We start from the raw sequence: 15,762 nt of genomic DNA, 5'->3' as shown, positions 1-15,762 counted from the left end.
TTCACATAAACTAGTTTCCATTGTTATGGCATATAGTTGCTATTGAAAATATTTGTTATACCATACTTAGGCAAATGATAAATTTGTAATCATAGCTGAACAACAGTTCACTGGTACAACTGGAAAATTGGACTGTTTTTTTGTCTTTTTTCTGTCTTTGGCTTTTTAAGTTATAGCTTTTCTGCTAATTTCCCAACTGTAACATTTGTAAATGTAAAGGGAAGATGAAAGGGTTCTTAATGAATAAAATCAGCCACATATCATTGATAATAGTTTGTTGTTAATGTAGGATGCACAAGCGTTGCACCACAAATGCAGCTCTGTAGTTCCCCCACCACCCTTGTCTCACATTGAAATATATTCTTATTCATGTTATCTGTCTGGAATAGTAGTCTGCTGAAGACGGTAATGATCAAATATTTTTGTATGTACATAATTTACTCCTTTCTGTTACATATGAAGCTAAAATATTCTTGTAATCAAGCTTTTGTTTTTCTTAAGAGTATTAAGTATGAATGATGATGTTTTTTAGATTGTGGCTAGTTGTTAATGTCTACAGCTAGTAATTTTCAGCACTGCATGTTAAATATTTTTACTGCCTGAATAACTGTAAATGACTTGTTATGTAAAGCAAACTTAAAAGTAGGGTCATTTCAGTTCAGGTTACTTACAAATAGCTGAAGCAAAGTGAAATACTTAGAGTTTAAATTCGGTCTAGTTATGTAATATTAGCATGTAACACAAATTTCAAGAAGTGCCTCACAGTAATGAGGGTATAAAAATATGAATATCTGCAAAGTGAAAGGTAAATGAATTGTTGGTGATTTATCATCCATGCAAATGCTGTGTAGGATAAGGTTACAATTCAGTAAAAATATTTATTCACAGATCACTTTACTATGACATCAGACATGTTGTTTATTTATCCACAGACCACTTTACTATGATATCAGAGATGTCAGATTAATACAACAATGAAACACAACTGCATCAACAAATGTGTAAGCATATAGTACTTACAAGTCTAGTTGAATATTGTGGTCATATTTTGTGTACTTGATCCCCAAGAAATAATACCACAGCCAAGGTCTCAGTGAACATAGAACTAATGTGTAGCTACCGGCTCTTGCTGTTAAACACAGATGACAGAACACTAAGGGAATTACATGCTGATGACATTTTCTTTGCTAAAATTTTTGTGTACTCATTACACTTCAGCTGATAGTCAATATTCGTCCCTAAAACTTTTGTCTTTGTTAGACAGGCTATGGAGTTATCATCTACATTTAATGTGACAGTTGTTTTTTCCATCCTCAAACTTAAGTTCATACTCTTTGTTTTATTTGTGTTCAACATCAGTTTATTGCTGATTGACCAATTGTAAACATCCCTAAGGATTTCATATTTTTCCATTTGCTTTCTCTACCATGAACTCTAGTTTCTTATCTGTAATGAAAATGTTACTGTCATCTTTAAAGAGAATTTTCCCCCTATGCGTACCACTGACTGGAAAGTCATTAATGTATATCAAGAACAGTGGTAGTCCTAAGATGCTAGCAAAGCGGGTAGAGTTATGTCCCCACATAAAGTTTATTCTGGTGTTGATAATGCTGAGAGCATATTACATGTAGACAATGACAGGGGGGGGGGGGGGGGAAATAAATAAGCAGAATAGAATAAAAATTGAGACTGAGATTACAGAAGAAGCATTATGTATGTATACCTAACTAAAGAAACATGAGGAGGAGGGGGGATAGCAAAGTTATTAAGTGAGACAACAAAGCCTGATTGTCTGTGGGGGTGGGAAATGGGGTTTTGGAACAGGACTGGTGGTGGCTGGTGTAAGGACATATACCAGAAATGATTGAGGCCAAGAGAGTTACAGGACTGAAGAGTATGTTGGAGTTGGAGAGGTCAGTTCCCACTTGCTCAATCCACAATTCACTGGAACTGGTCAGGAAGGGGGGGGGGGGGGGGGAGCACTAGCTGTGAAGCAGACATTAACATCAAGTGTACGCTCACGGCATTCCTTGCCTCTTGGTGGCACTCTTGCCATTGATCAGAGTTTTGTTGTGACCCTTCAGGTGGACGGACAATTTGTTGGAAGGACTGAAGGACTCTACCATCCTTCGCCGGCTCCTCATCGGCCATACTTGGCTGACTCATGGTCATCTTCTCCGTAACAAGGACTCACCCCACTGTCATTGTTGTGCCCGTTTGATGGTGGTCCACATTTTGCCAGACTGTCCCAACCTAGCCACCCTGCAGCAGTCTCTTAATCTCTCTGACTCACTACTGCTGATGTTAGTAGGCAATGCCCCAGTGGCTGACTTAGTTTTATGATTCATTCATGAAGCAGGCTTTTACCACACTCTTTAAGGGAAGACCACTTCACTTTATCGGCGCATTGAGGGGTTGGCCGAGCACTGTTGCCTCATCTGCTCAGACCGGGCTGCAGCTGTCTAAGGTTGGTGGTCCAGCCTGGTCCTCATCCTATCTGCACTTTTACTCTTCTCATCACCCTCTTCCCTCTCATGTGGTCTTTTAGACATGTTTGTCTTTTGTCTCTCTCTGCTTCTCTTGCCCAATCCGTGTTGCTAGTCTTTCCAAGGCAACCTCGGAGTAGAGTACCTCTGGTAAGTAGTGGTGGCTGGGGGATGTATGTCTCCTCATTGCACTCTGCTTTCAGGGGCTTCCAGCTGCTCTCTAGGAGGGGCACCTTGCTTGCCTTTCTTTCTCTGTCTCCTTTTCTTCTTTTTGTCCCTTCTTCAGCTTTGCTGACATTAGTAGACCTTGGGGTTTTCTTCCCCTGAGATTTGCACTGTGTGCTATCTCTGATCTACAGTCGCATATACCTGTTTGTTCAAGGACAAAGGGACTGATGATCTAGTAATTTGGTCCCTGTAAGCATTCAACCAACCAACCAATAGTTTGTTGGTGGTCATGCCACATGCCACCAGACTTTATATATGGACATAAATGCTTTCAGAGGTGGCCTCAGATGAGCTCTTCAAGTTTGGGTCAATACGGCTCTGCTCCTTCAAAGCTAGTTAGTATGTGTGTTTGGAATATGATGGGGATGTAGTGGAGGATCCTGTTTGTGGATCAGTATTGGGAGATAGGGTTTGTCTGGAAAGATCTTAACAAGATGTTTAGCATATTGGAGGAGGTGTTGCTCATCATCTACAGGTGGAATGCCTGTACAGCAGAGGTGGCAGTTGACAAGGAAGGTAGATTGCTGAGCTGAATAGAACCAGGTGAAACAGATAGGAGAAAAGGTACTGTCAATTAACCTGAACCAGACAAAAGTTTTGGATTGTGAGTGTTTATGCTTGATTTCTGAAGGTGATACATGTACTGTTCTACACATTTCAAAGCTGTGGATTGATGTGTTTTTGTTTTTATATCTTCCATAAAAGGTTAATTATTTGTAGTTGAGGATATAGTTTGTCATATGTATGTGAAATTAAGGTGGTGAAATTAAGGTGGTGAAATTAAGGTGGTAATTTTGAATTGGCAGTATGTTGAGAAATGTAGTGTTCAATGGCAGCAAGGCCATGAGCAGAGGGGATGTAGGTTTATAGGGATGTGGTATCAGCAGTGACATATAAGGATCCTGATCATAATGTGGTACAAACTATGGAGATGCTGTGGAAGAAGGGGTTTACATCTGTGATGTATTTTAGACTGTAGGTGGTGATATGAGCATGCCAGTTGGCTATTGCAGAAATTCTTTTGCTGGGAGTGTGGTCATTCTAAGCATTTTTAATGTGATGTTTGGGCAGGTCATGTTTGTGTATGACTGGAAAAATTCTTATTTTTGAGTCTACTGACAGCTCAGCACTTACACTATGAGGCAAGTGTAGAGTGTATTTATTTCATTCTTTGCATGCCAGGAATAATTTTTTACTGTTATGTAAAGTTCCCATTGTAACATGTCTTATTTTTACATTTTGCCATACATTGAAATTGAGTGACTCATAAATACTCATATTGTGAAATAAAGGTAGGATCTCAGTCAATTTAGGTGCATTTAGATAAAGGAAAACGGATTTGCAGTTTGGTTGTCATTGAAACTTTTACCTTCTATGTATCTACCCTCCATATCTTTAATATCCCTGCAACATATGTTTCCTCCATGAACAGGAAACTAAAATGGTTTTTATGTTGTTGGCATTTATGTTCATTTCATGGCCTATCAGTTTCCTTCACAACAAATATCTACATTACAATACCATCAACAACTAATGTACTTTGCTTTTGTTAGAAGACATTGAAACAGTGTTTGAATATCCTTCATCGTTAATCAAAATTTTTTTGTAACTTAGTTAGTATATGAATTGCTCAGTTATAGACATATGTATCAAACCAAAACATGCTCTCTGTATCCCAGAGACTAACTTCAAACTATTGAAAAAAATATTATTGCTTAGAACTATGTAGACACATATAACATCAAATAGCTAAAAACTTCTGTAGAGAAGTTAGCACAACAAATTGTGTCACTAGCTCTGAGAATTGTTAAGTCTATCATTTGAACAAATAACTGGTACCATATGAAGTTTTATGGTTATATGAATATTTTTCTATTTTATTTTCAGCAAGTTGAAGATGCGACCAGGAGAGAAAGTGTTAGACAAGCTAGATTCTATTGAGGACACAAAAGGAAATGATGGTGATATTGGTCGTTTAATAGTGACAAACTTAAGGATAATATGGCACTCACTTTCAACACCACATTTCAACCTATGTAAGTGTATTACTTTGAAAAATTTTCGTGTATATTTGTGGGTTATTAGTAACAGACATGTTGGATTGATTTATGAGTGCATGTGTATATGGTATATCTGTCATAAATCTAAGGTTGGTGTATATTACTATCTACACCATGATTTAGCCTTGCTTATTTTTGGTATTATCACTGTCATCATCATTCTTAATTAACTTCTGAATGAACTTGCAAATAGTGGAACACATAAAGATATCTTCATTACCAACCTGCCTCTGAAGGTGCAGGTTTTGGTTATTGTTCAGACATGAAATTAAATAATTTTTCTATGAGAGGGGAACAATTATTTCAGTTCTATTTACATATTACATTTCTACAGTAATTCACTGATTATTATGAAAATGACACACACCTGTGTTCAAGTAAAGTAATCCACTATGTAAATCTCTTAGTGTGCTGCTGTAAAACTGCTTCTGATTTTCCTCATTCTAGTCAGAGAGTCAATGTTCTCACTCTTTCCATGTCCTTTACCTCCTATATTTTTCTAACACTGTGTTCTTTCCCACTGTTTCCTTTTCTTTTCTTAAATCTATTACATTTAAACTTTTTTCTCTTTTATCCACATGTTAAATGCTTTTTCTCTTTTTTTCATTCATTTGTTACTCCTCTTGATTCTGTATGTTCTTTCAATCTATTTGGAAGAAAAGAGGAAGCAAAATCAGACTCTCAACATCTAATCGGTGAATAGGTCTTCAGAGACCCCCCCCTGCGGGTCAGGGGTAAGAATAGGCCCGAGGTATTCCTGCCTGTCGTACGAGGCGACTAAAAGGAGTTTCAACCGTTTTGGCCTTTCATGTGATGGTCCCCCTTGGGGTTTGACCTCCATTTTTCAAAATTCTACAGAAGTACGAGCCTTTTGGGGAAGGACACCTTACGAGGTGTACCACTGGTCCTAAGTGCACTAAGACCTTGGCACTCAGTATCGAACCGGCGTTGTAACCATACCCACTATTCCTCAAATTGGGCCTAAACGCCTGATGGGTTGTCCAAGTTATGCCCATAGTGCATCTCTATCTGCCCTAGCGATCATGATGGACTTTCCATGGCACCAGAAATCCAGCACGGTAGCCAGCCCGTTGTGGTGGGGTCGTCATGTACCCTCTAGGTTGTAGCCCCCTGACAACACAGGGATCGTACTGCCGATACCTGAGCTGCACCATCCCCACGTCGGCCAAGGAGTAGATGCCCGTCTCCTTGGGGCATCAGGACTCCCGGCAATGGTCATCCTGCCAGGTGGCCCTTGCTGCGGCTGGGTGGCGCCCGTGGGGAGAGCCCTTGGTCGGAGTGGGTGGTATCGGTGCAGACGTTTCGCAGATGAAACATCAACACGTATCAGGTTGCTCTGCGGCCGAGTCTTTCAAAAGAAAAGGTACCGTTTCTAGTCCTGGTTCTCCTGCCCTTTCCCCCTTGGCCACTCCATGGGAGGAGGGACAGGCCCGCCGGCTTGGGGCGAAGTACTTCCCCCACTATTTGGTCTGTTCTCGAACCGATGAGGGGACATTCGCCGCCTCCAAGCCCATGTTCTTTGTTCAGCACATTGAGGACATCTTCGGGGAAATCGAGGCTCTCAGCAAGATGCGTTCAGGGTCCGTACTTATCAAGACCACCTCCGCCACATAGTCGGCGGCGCTCCAGGCGTGCGACCGCCTAGGGGACATCCCAGTATCCATTGTCCCACATCTGGCACTAAATAGGACGCAGGGGGTTATTTTTCATCGTGACCTCCTGCTACAATCTGATGAGGAGCTCAGGGCCAACCTGGAGCGCCGAGGCGTGCATTTCGTCCGGCGAGTCCAGCGCGGCCCCAAAGACCGTCGCATCGACACCGGGGCCTTCACCCTCACCTTCGAGGGGGACGTTCTCCCGGAGAAGGTAAAGGTGATGTGCTACCGGTGTGACGTGCGACCTTACGTCCTGCCTCCTATGCGCTGTTTTAGGTGTTTGCGCTTTGGGCACATGTCGTCACGGTGTGAGGCTGAGCCCCTTTGTGGCGATTGTGGACGCCCTCTTCGTGAGGAACATACATGCACCCCACCACCTCGGTGCATTAATTGTCCTGGCGTCCACTCGCCTAGATCCTCAGACTGCCCCACCTATCAGAAGGAGAAGAAGATACAAGAAATCAGAACTTTGGATCGGCTCTCTTATTCTGAGGCCAGGAAGAAGTATGACCGCCTTCATCCCGTGCCATTGACCACTTTGTTTGCCTCAGTTGTGTCCACTCCTTCCGCGGTATCCTCACCCCTATCCTGTCCCCCCTCCGCCTCCTCCGCCGATCAGGGGGCTCTGCCCCCGCCTCCCAAATCCCTCCCTTCCAAATCCTCCTCCCCCGTGGCCCCCACCCCCTCTGCCCCAGGGGCCACCCTTCCTCCTCCTCCTCCCCCCACACCACCTGAGAAGCGATCCTCTTCTCAGGCGTCCATTGGGGAAACGTTCCGGACCCCAGCTTCCGAGGTCCGGCGTTACAAAACGGACCCCGCACATGAGGACCTTCTTCGGGTCCAGCCCACCATCCCTGTGCCTCCTCGGCCTTCCAAGAAGGCCTCCAAGAAGAAGTCTCTATCCCCCTCTCCACCCCGGCGCGTTTCGTCTGACGCTTCATCCGTGAGTCGCTGCTCCCGGCCGTCCTCAGTTTCGCCGGGACGCTCTGCTGCCAGGCGCTCCACCGGCCTTTCGTCGACAAATGATGCGGCCCCTTCTACACAACTAGGGACAGTGGCCGCAGCTGGCGACGAGTCGATGGAACCGGATCCGCCTCCCGTCGGTTGTAGCGTTGTTCCCTCGCAACCTGGCCCTCCGCGGCCGTCGAGGTGACCAGCTCTTCCCCCGTCTCGTTCCCCCAACTTTTTGACTAGCGATGGCGTTGTTTCATTGGAACATAAGAGGTATTTGATCTAATCGGGAGGAATTACAACTGCTCCTCCGCCTGCACTGTCCGCTCGTCCTCGGTCTCCAGGAAACCAAGTTGCGCTCGACTGACCGTATTGCCTTTACCCACTATACCTCGGAGCGGTATGACCTCACCCCTATGGACGGTATCCCAGCTCATGGTGGGGTCATGTTGCTCGTTCGGGACGATGTCTATTACCGTCCCATCCCATTGACCACCCCACTCCAAGCAATAGCTGTCCGCATTACTCTTTCTGCTTTTACTTTTTCAGTTTGTACCATCTACACTCCACCGTCATCTGCTGTTAGTCGGGCTGACATGATGCACCTGATCGTTCAGCTTCCCCTGCCGTTCTTATTGTTTGGCGACTTCAATGCCCATCATCCCCTTTGGGGCTCTCCTGCCTCCTGTCAAAGAGGCTCACTCTTGGCGGATGTCTTCAACCATCTCAATCTTGTCTGCCTCAATACCGGCACCCCGACTTTCCTCTCGGACTCTACTCATACCTACTCCCACTTGGACCTCTCAATCTGTTCTACCACTCTTGCCCGTCGGTTTGAGTGGTATGTCCTTTCTGACACTTATTCGAGCGACCACTTCCCCTGTGTCGTTCGTCTCCTGCACCACACCCCATCCCCACGTCCTTCGAGCTGGAACATACTGAAAGCTGACTGGGGACTTTACTCCTCCCTGGCGACCTTTCCGGACCACGATTTTCCCAGTTGTGACAGTCAGGTCGAATACCTCACAGCTGTTATCATCAATGCTGCCGAACGTTCCATTCCTCGTACTACTTCTTCTTCACGTCGCGTTTCCGTCCCCTGGTGGAACGAGGCTTGTAGGGACGCTATCCGTGCTCGACGACGTGCTTTACGCACCTTTCGCCGCCATCCTACGTTGGCGAATTGTATTGAATACAAACGACTCCGAGCGCAATGCCGTAGAATCATCAAAGACAGCAAAAAAGCTTGTTGGGCCTCTTTCACCAGCTCCTTTAACAGTTTTACTCCCTCTTCCGTCGTTTGGGGTAGCCTGCGCCGGCTGTCGGGCATTAAGGCCCACTCCTCGGTACCTGGCCTGACCTCAGGTAATGAGGTCCTTGTTGATCCTGTGGCTGTCTCCAACGCCTTTGGCCGCTTTTTCGCGGAGGTTTCAAGCTCCGCCCATTACCACCCTGCCTTCCTTCCCAGGAAAGAGGCAGAAGAGGCTCGGCGACCTTCCTTCCACTCGCTGAATCTGGAAACTTATAATGCCCCCTATACTACGCGGGAACTCGAACGTGCGCTTGCACTGTCCCGATCCTCTGCTCCGGGGCCAGATGCCATTCATGTTCAGATGCTGGCACACCTTTCTCCGGCGGGCAAAAGCTTCCTTCTTCGTACCTACAATCGCGTCTGGACCGAAGGTCAAGTCCCCAGGCGTTGGCGTGACGCCGTTGTTGTTCCTATACCCAAACCCGGGAAGGATAGACACCTAGTTACCGCCCCATTTCTCTTACAAGCTGTGTCTGTAAGGTGATGGAGCGCATGGTTAATGCTCGGTTAGTCTGGATTCTTGAATCTCGACGACTACTTACTAATGTCCAATGCGGCTTTCGTCGCCGCCGCTCCGCTATTGACCACCTTGTGACCTTGTCGACATTCATCATGAACAACTTTTTGCAAAGGCGCCAAACGGTAGCCGTGATCTTCGACTTGGAGAAGGCTTATGATACCTGTTGGAGAGGAGGTATCCTCCGCACTATGCACAGGTGGGGCCTACGCGGTCGCCTGCCCCTTTTTATTGATTCCTTTTTAACGGATCGAAAGTTTAGGGTACGTGTGGGTTCCGTATTGTCCGACGTCTTCCTCCAGGAGAACGGAGTGCCTCAGGGCTCCGTCTTGAGCGTAACCCTTTTTGCCATCGCGATCAATCCAATTACGGATTGCATTCCACCTAATGTCTCAGGCTCTCTCTTTGTCGATGACTTCGCGATCTACTGCAGTGCCCAGCGAACATGCCTCCTGGAGCGCTGCCTTCAGCGTTGTCTAGACAGCCTCTACTCATGGAGCATGGCAAATGGCTTCCGGTTCTCTGAAGAGAAGACGGTTTGTATCAACTTTTGGCGATATAAAGCGTTCCTTCCGCCATCCTTACATCTCGGTCCCGTTGTTCTCCCATTCGTGGACACAACTAAGTTTCTAGGGCTCACGTTGGACAGGAAACTGTGTTGGTCTCCACATGTCTCTTATTTGGTGGCCCGTTGTACACGTTCCCTTAATGTCCTCAGAGTTCTTAGCGGTTCATCTTGGGGAGCGGATCGCACTGTCCTGCTTCGCTTGTATTGGTCCATAGTCCGATCGAAGCTGGATTATGGGAGCTTCGTCTACTCGTCCGCTCGGCCATCCCTCTTACGCCGGCTCAACTCCATCCACCATCGGAGGATACGTCTTGCGACCGGAGCCTTCTACACTAGTCCTGTCGAGAGTCTTTATGCTGAAGCTGCAGAGTTACCATTGACCTACTGGCGCGACTTACTGCTGTGTCGGTATGCCTGCCGGCTGTTGTCTATGCCCGACCACCCCTCTTACCAGTCCTTCTTCGCCGATTCTCTCGACCGTCAGTACGGGTTGTATGTGTCTGCCCTGCTGCCCCCTGGAGTCTGCTTCCGTCGCCTGCTTCGACAATTGGATTTTGCCCTCCCTACCACCTTCAGAGAGGGTGAGAGCTCGACACCACCTTGGCTCCAGGCTCCGGTTCATATTTATCTCGACCTCAGCTCACTCCCGAAGGAGGGTACTCCGGCTGCAGTGTATTGCTCACGGTTTGTCGAACTTCGTGCTCGCCTTGCTGGTCACACCTTTATTTACACCGATGGCTCCAAAACTGACGATGGTGTCGGCTGTGCCTTTGTCGTCGGGGCCGCCACCTTTAAATACCGGCTCCTCAACCAATGTTCCAGCTTTACGGCCGAACTTTTTGCTCTCCATCAGGCCGTTCAGTATGCCCGCCGCCACCGCCATTCATCGTATGTACTCTGCTCTGACTCACTCAGTGCTCTTCAGAGCCTTGGAGCTCCCTATTCGGTCCATCCCTTGATTCAACGGATACAGCAGTCCCTCCATTCTTTCGCTGACAATGGTGGTTCTGTCAGCTTTCTGTGGGTTCCCGGACATGTAGGAGTGCCTGGGAATGAGGCTGCGGATGCTGCAGCCAAGGCTGCAGTCCTCCTGCCTCGGCCAGCCTCCCATTGTGTCCCGTCATCTGACGTTCGTGGGGATGTATGTAAGAGGCTTGTGTCGTTGTGGTGGGATGCTTGGTCATCCCTCCCAGGAAACAAGCTCCGGGCAGTAAAACCGCTCCCAACTGTGTGGACAACATCCTACCGACCATCTCGGTGCGAGGAGGTCCTTCTGACCAGGTTGCGGATTGGGCATTGCCGGTTTAGCCACCGCTACCTGCTCTCCGGTGACCCAGCCCCGCAGTGCCCTTGTGGTCAGGCATTAACAGTGCGCCATGTTTTATTGTCGTGTCCCCGTTTTAGTCAATTTCGTGTTGTCCTGTCCCTGCCATCTACTTTACCGGATGTTTTAGCTGATGACGCTCGAGCAGCTGCTCGTATTCTGCATTTTCTAACTTTAACTGGCTTGTCCAAAGACATTTAACCTTTTTACTTATTTTATCTGCATCTTTGTCAGGTCCTTCTGGTGTCCCCCCATCCCCTTGAGTTGTAACAGATTCCATGTGCTCTAACAACAGTGACTGGGCGCTAATGACCTCAGCAGTTGAGCGCTCTTAAACCCAAAAAAACAAAAACAAAAAAAAGGTCTTCAGAGATGGTTCACAAGCTCGGATTGCACAATAATGGAGATGTAAATCAGTAATGTTCTTTCAAATGAACCATACCAGCAGTCCATGCCAGTAATTTAAGGAAATCATGGAAAGCATAAATGGGTATGGCAAAGCATACATTTGGACTGAATTCTTCATGGATTAAAGTCCAGTGTCTTAAGCATTGTGTCCATTCACACTGTCCCTTCCATTTGGCATTCTTTGGTTCTCTACTCACACTCACACTTCTCACTTCCTTCTCTCTCAGTGAATATCAACCCTCACTGTTGTTCCCATACATTGTGAATACCTTGTCTGTAGCAGTCTTGTCACTGTTTTCCTGTTATGCACTAGACATTTTGAGAAGTGTAAGTTGCATACCTTGATAACTTTGGCTGATATTCAGCATTTTGTATTTTCATCTCTCTCCTCATGAATCATGGATGTGGCTGAGATAGGGTGGTTGGGATGCCTTGAAAATACAGATAGTAATATCATAGGGGTAACCACATTGAAGGAATACCTGCTGAAAGGCCAAACTAACTCAATGGTTCTTGAAACTGGTCAGTAGTCTTTTTAGAACCTGCACAACAACAGTCTAGACAACTGGCTGATCAGCACTTTTATAATGATGATGGCATCCTTTTGGATAAAGTATTCAAAATGTAAACTATGATGGTCACCTTTTAAAACTTTACTAACTGCCACTGCATGGTGTAGTGGTGATGTGATATTACTACAGTAGAAATCCGCTAATCTGATACCATCAGGACTTTGAAAATAGTGAATTACCAAGTGTCATCTACAAATAGAAGTGTATGGAGTGTGGGACATAAGGTAAACAATAGGCAACCAACCTTTGATTGTTTATTGTACATTCTTTGCATCCATTAAAGAGATAAAAATGTATAATACTGCATAAAACAACATTTTAGGGAACAAATGAAAACAGTTTATTATATAACTCTGCAATGTAATTTTATGAGTTTATGTTAAGTTCCGGACTGAACAGTATTATGCTGTAGTACTGTACTGTGTATGTTTTATACTACAGTATATACAGTATTTGCATATTTTATTCACTTCAAATACGTTCTATTGCCTGTTTGTTATTTGTCTCTGATTTTTTTGTTCAAAAAACTGGTTATGTATAGTACAAAAATTTACAAGTTCCATAGTGTGTGTCATTTGCTACTTTCAGAAAATCTTATAAACATATCAATAGTGGCAGCTGCTTCATTCCAAGTAGATGGAAATGTTGAGTTTGTTGCATCAGCCCTTTCTTCTTCATCAGATTCGATATCTGGTGGTTGAAGTTCTTGTTGTAGCCGTGTCATACTCTCTACTATCAGTTTGTCTGATATTTCTTCAACTACATGTTTTTTTATTATCAGTGCCTATCCAGTACAAAACTCCATATCACAGAAAATTTCTTATTTCATTTTGAGCAACTCTTAATAGTTTAACAACAGCATCATTTTTTATTGGAATAGACGAATAGTTTTTTCTTAGTTTTTCTTAGTTTTTGGCATGACTTACAAAGAGTAGCAGGATTGTTGTGAATGCCAAAGCTGTTTCATAAATAACATCTTTAATTTTAATTTTTTTTAAACCCACCACTGAACAGTCTAAATTGATAAGCTCTTGAAGAAAAGAAGCTCTCTGAAATCATTGGAAATTTTGAATTACTCACTGATTCATTGGATAAATCAGGGAAGTAACATTTCCTGGAAGATAAATGGTGAATATATTCCCTGGGACCAATTCAGATGCTGGAGGGTGGGCTTTACAGTTCAAATGGCTCTGAGCACTATGGGACTTAACATCTGAGGTCATCAGTCCCCTAGAACTTAGAACTACTTAAACCTAACTAACCTAAGGACATCACATACATCCATGCCCGAGGCAGGATTCGAACCTGCGACCGTAGCGGTCACGCGGTTCCAGACTGAGGTGCCTAGAACCGCACGGCCACACCGGCCGGCCGCTTTACAGTTATGTAGCAACAATACAACTCTGTTCTTTTCAGACAAACCAAGTTTTCTTGAAACTGTTTCTCTCAGAATGTACAAAATTATGGAAAAACCAGTCCTTAAACAATTCTGAAGTCATCCATGCACTGGAATGAGCTCCATAAATTACTGGAAAATTTAAGATGCTTTTTTGTGCTTGCTAGTAACATAAGGAATCAACATGTGGTCACCTGAAGCATTTGAACACACTAAAACTGTCAAATGTCCTTACTTTTTTTTTTAATTTGTGGTGCATTTTTCTTCTTTACCTGGCAATGCTGACTAAGCAAACAATTCCAAAGTAGGACCTGTTCATCAGCATTGTAGATTTGACTAGCAGTTAAGATATTGTGTTTAACAAAATTGCAAAAAGTTTCTTTGTATTCTTCAGCAGCATTTTGATCTGCTGATTGTAACTACCCACTTATATCAAGCTTCTGAATTCCATGAAGAGTTTTTAATCGGTGTAGCCAACAATAAGAAAATGCACGTTCAGTTTCTGATAACCCCAGATCATCATGGAACTGTGTACAGGTTTTCCTTCAGATGTTCTGACACAGAACCACTTGAACAAAATTTCTTCCAACTGATTTACTCTGCACTTTTTAAAAGTTTTGTATGATTCAGTGTCTTTTACTGCAGCTGTCTCTGAGGCTAACTTTTGAAGTTGACCTTTATTTTTTAAATATCATGGACTGTTGAAGAATAAACTTTTTATTCTTTCATAACCTTATTTCTGCTCTTACCTTTCTCAGTCCAATTAATGACGTGAAGCTTTTGTTGTAACATAAGTATGACATGTTTACATTTCACTTCCACTTTGTTTTGAGAGGTGTTACTACAATAGAATGCAGCACTACTGAAATTGTATTACAGAATAGCACTAATCCTGATTTCACTTTAAAACACCACTGTTTAATTACTGTAGACAATTGATGCATGACAAAAGCTGCCTGACAGTTGAATGAAACAATTGTTGACACTAAACAACTTGATATTGTTGACCACTGTCGAGTGCAGCCACATTCTGCTGAATGCATCCAAAATATTCAGTGTGCATGAAGCGATGACGAATTATTGAACATGCCTGATGGTCAGATGCCATATTAATAGGCTCTTACTATATTGTTTTAAAATTTGTTTTGGTATTGTTATAACAATGACAGCTCAGAAATTATCCAAGGAATTTGATTACAGTGTATTTAAAGAAATAGTGATGTGAAAAAATAAAAATTTCACACAAAAGTTTTCACTTTGGTTGGACAATCTATCACTTTCAGAAAAAACTGTTTACAATTGTTTTGCAGACTTTCATCATTGTCATGCTTCCACCAGCAAAGAATTTCCTGAAGGTCAGCCAGAATTGGCTATATAATTTTTCATGAACATTTAGCTGTGAAAAAGATCAGTTCCCACTGGATTCAGCACAATTTGACTGAAGCTCAAAATAGGCATGTGTCAGCTGGTATAATTAAATGCTCAAAAAATTTGCACAAGCAAATGCAAAATGCATATGCAATATTGTAAAAGGAGGCAGAACTCAGACATATATTAGTACAAGCTGGAAACTAAGCAGTAATCAACTGTTTGGATATTCCAAGGTGAACTGAAACCAACAATAATAGTTCATTCATGAGATATTTAAAAAAATTATGAGTTGTTTCTTTGTTTATACAGGAGATGTGATGAGCTGTCACAAAGTCATCAAGCAGTTCTTTATTTTATATAGAAAAAAATTGTATTAACATCTCATCACTTGAATTCACTTGATTTATTGCATAACAAATTCATTTTGTTCCCTTACTTCAAGAAAAATATGTGCGGACAGCAATTTTAATCATCTCAAGAAGCTTGTGAAACCTTCCAAAACAACATTTTTGAGGTACCAATATCAGAGTGGAGAAAATTATTCCATGATTGATTTAATGCTTCCAAAAGTGTATGCATTTTAACAGCAAATATTTTGAGAAACAATAAAATTTTTTGAGCCAGAGGAATGTCTTCTTCTAATGTTTTTCTAAAAACTTAAAAGGCATCCATGGACATTCCACAATCGGATCTCTTTGGGGAGACTACCCAAAAGGATATAAAATTTTTTGAGCCAGAGGAATGTCTTCTTCTATTGTTTTTCTAAAAACTTAAAAGGCATCCATGGACATTCCACAATCGGATCTCTTTGGAGAGACTACTCAAAGGGATATTGTCTTCAAAAATAACAAATCTGGGGTTCTATGGGTTGAATCACCCAGTATTAGATCTCT

The 15,762-nt window shown here is 43.5% G+C and overlaps 1 protein-coding gene across 3 annotated transcripts in view; it reads left to right on the top strand.

Annotated features, from left to right (window-relative positions):
• Positions 1-15,762, top strand: part of LOC124721775 (Bardet-Biedl syndrome 5 protein homolog) — a 95,180-nt gene that overhangs the window by 12,907 nt on the left and 66,511 nt on the right. For all 3 annotated transcript variants that reach the window (XM_047246887.1, XM_047246886.1, XM_047246888.1), the window contains exon 2: positions 4,602-4,750. In XM_047246887.1, coding sequence (XP_047102843.1) covers positions 4,602-4,750 — 149 coding nt within the window. The remainder of the gene's footprint in view (positions 1-4,601; positions 4,751-15,762) is intronic.

Source organism: Schistocerca piceifrons, chromosome X (genome assembly GCF_021461385.2).
Source record: "Schistocerca piceifrons isolate TAMUIC-IGC-003096 chromosome X, iqSchPice1.1, whole genome shotgun sequence".
Lineage (NCBI taxonomy): Eukaryota > Metazoa > Arthropoda > Insecta > Orthoptera > Acrididae > Schistocerca > Schistocerca piceifrons.
Note: the sequence above shows the minus strand (reverse complement) of the source record. Positions and strands in the feature narration are given on the sequence as shown.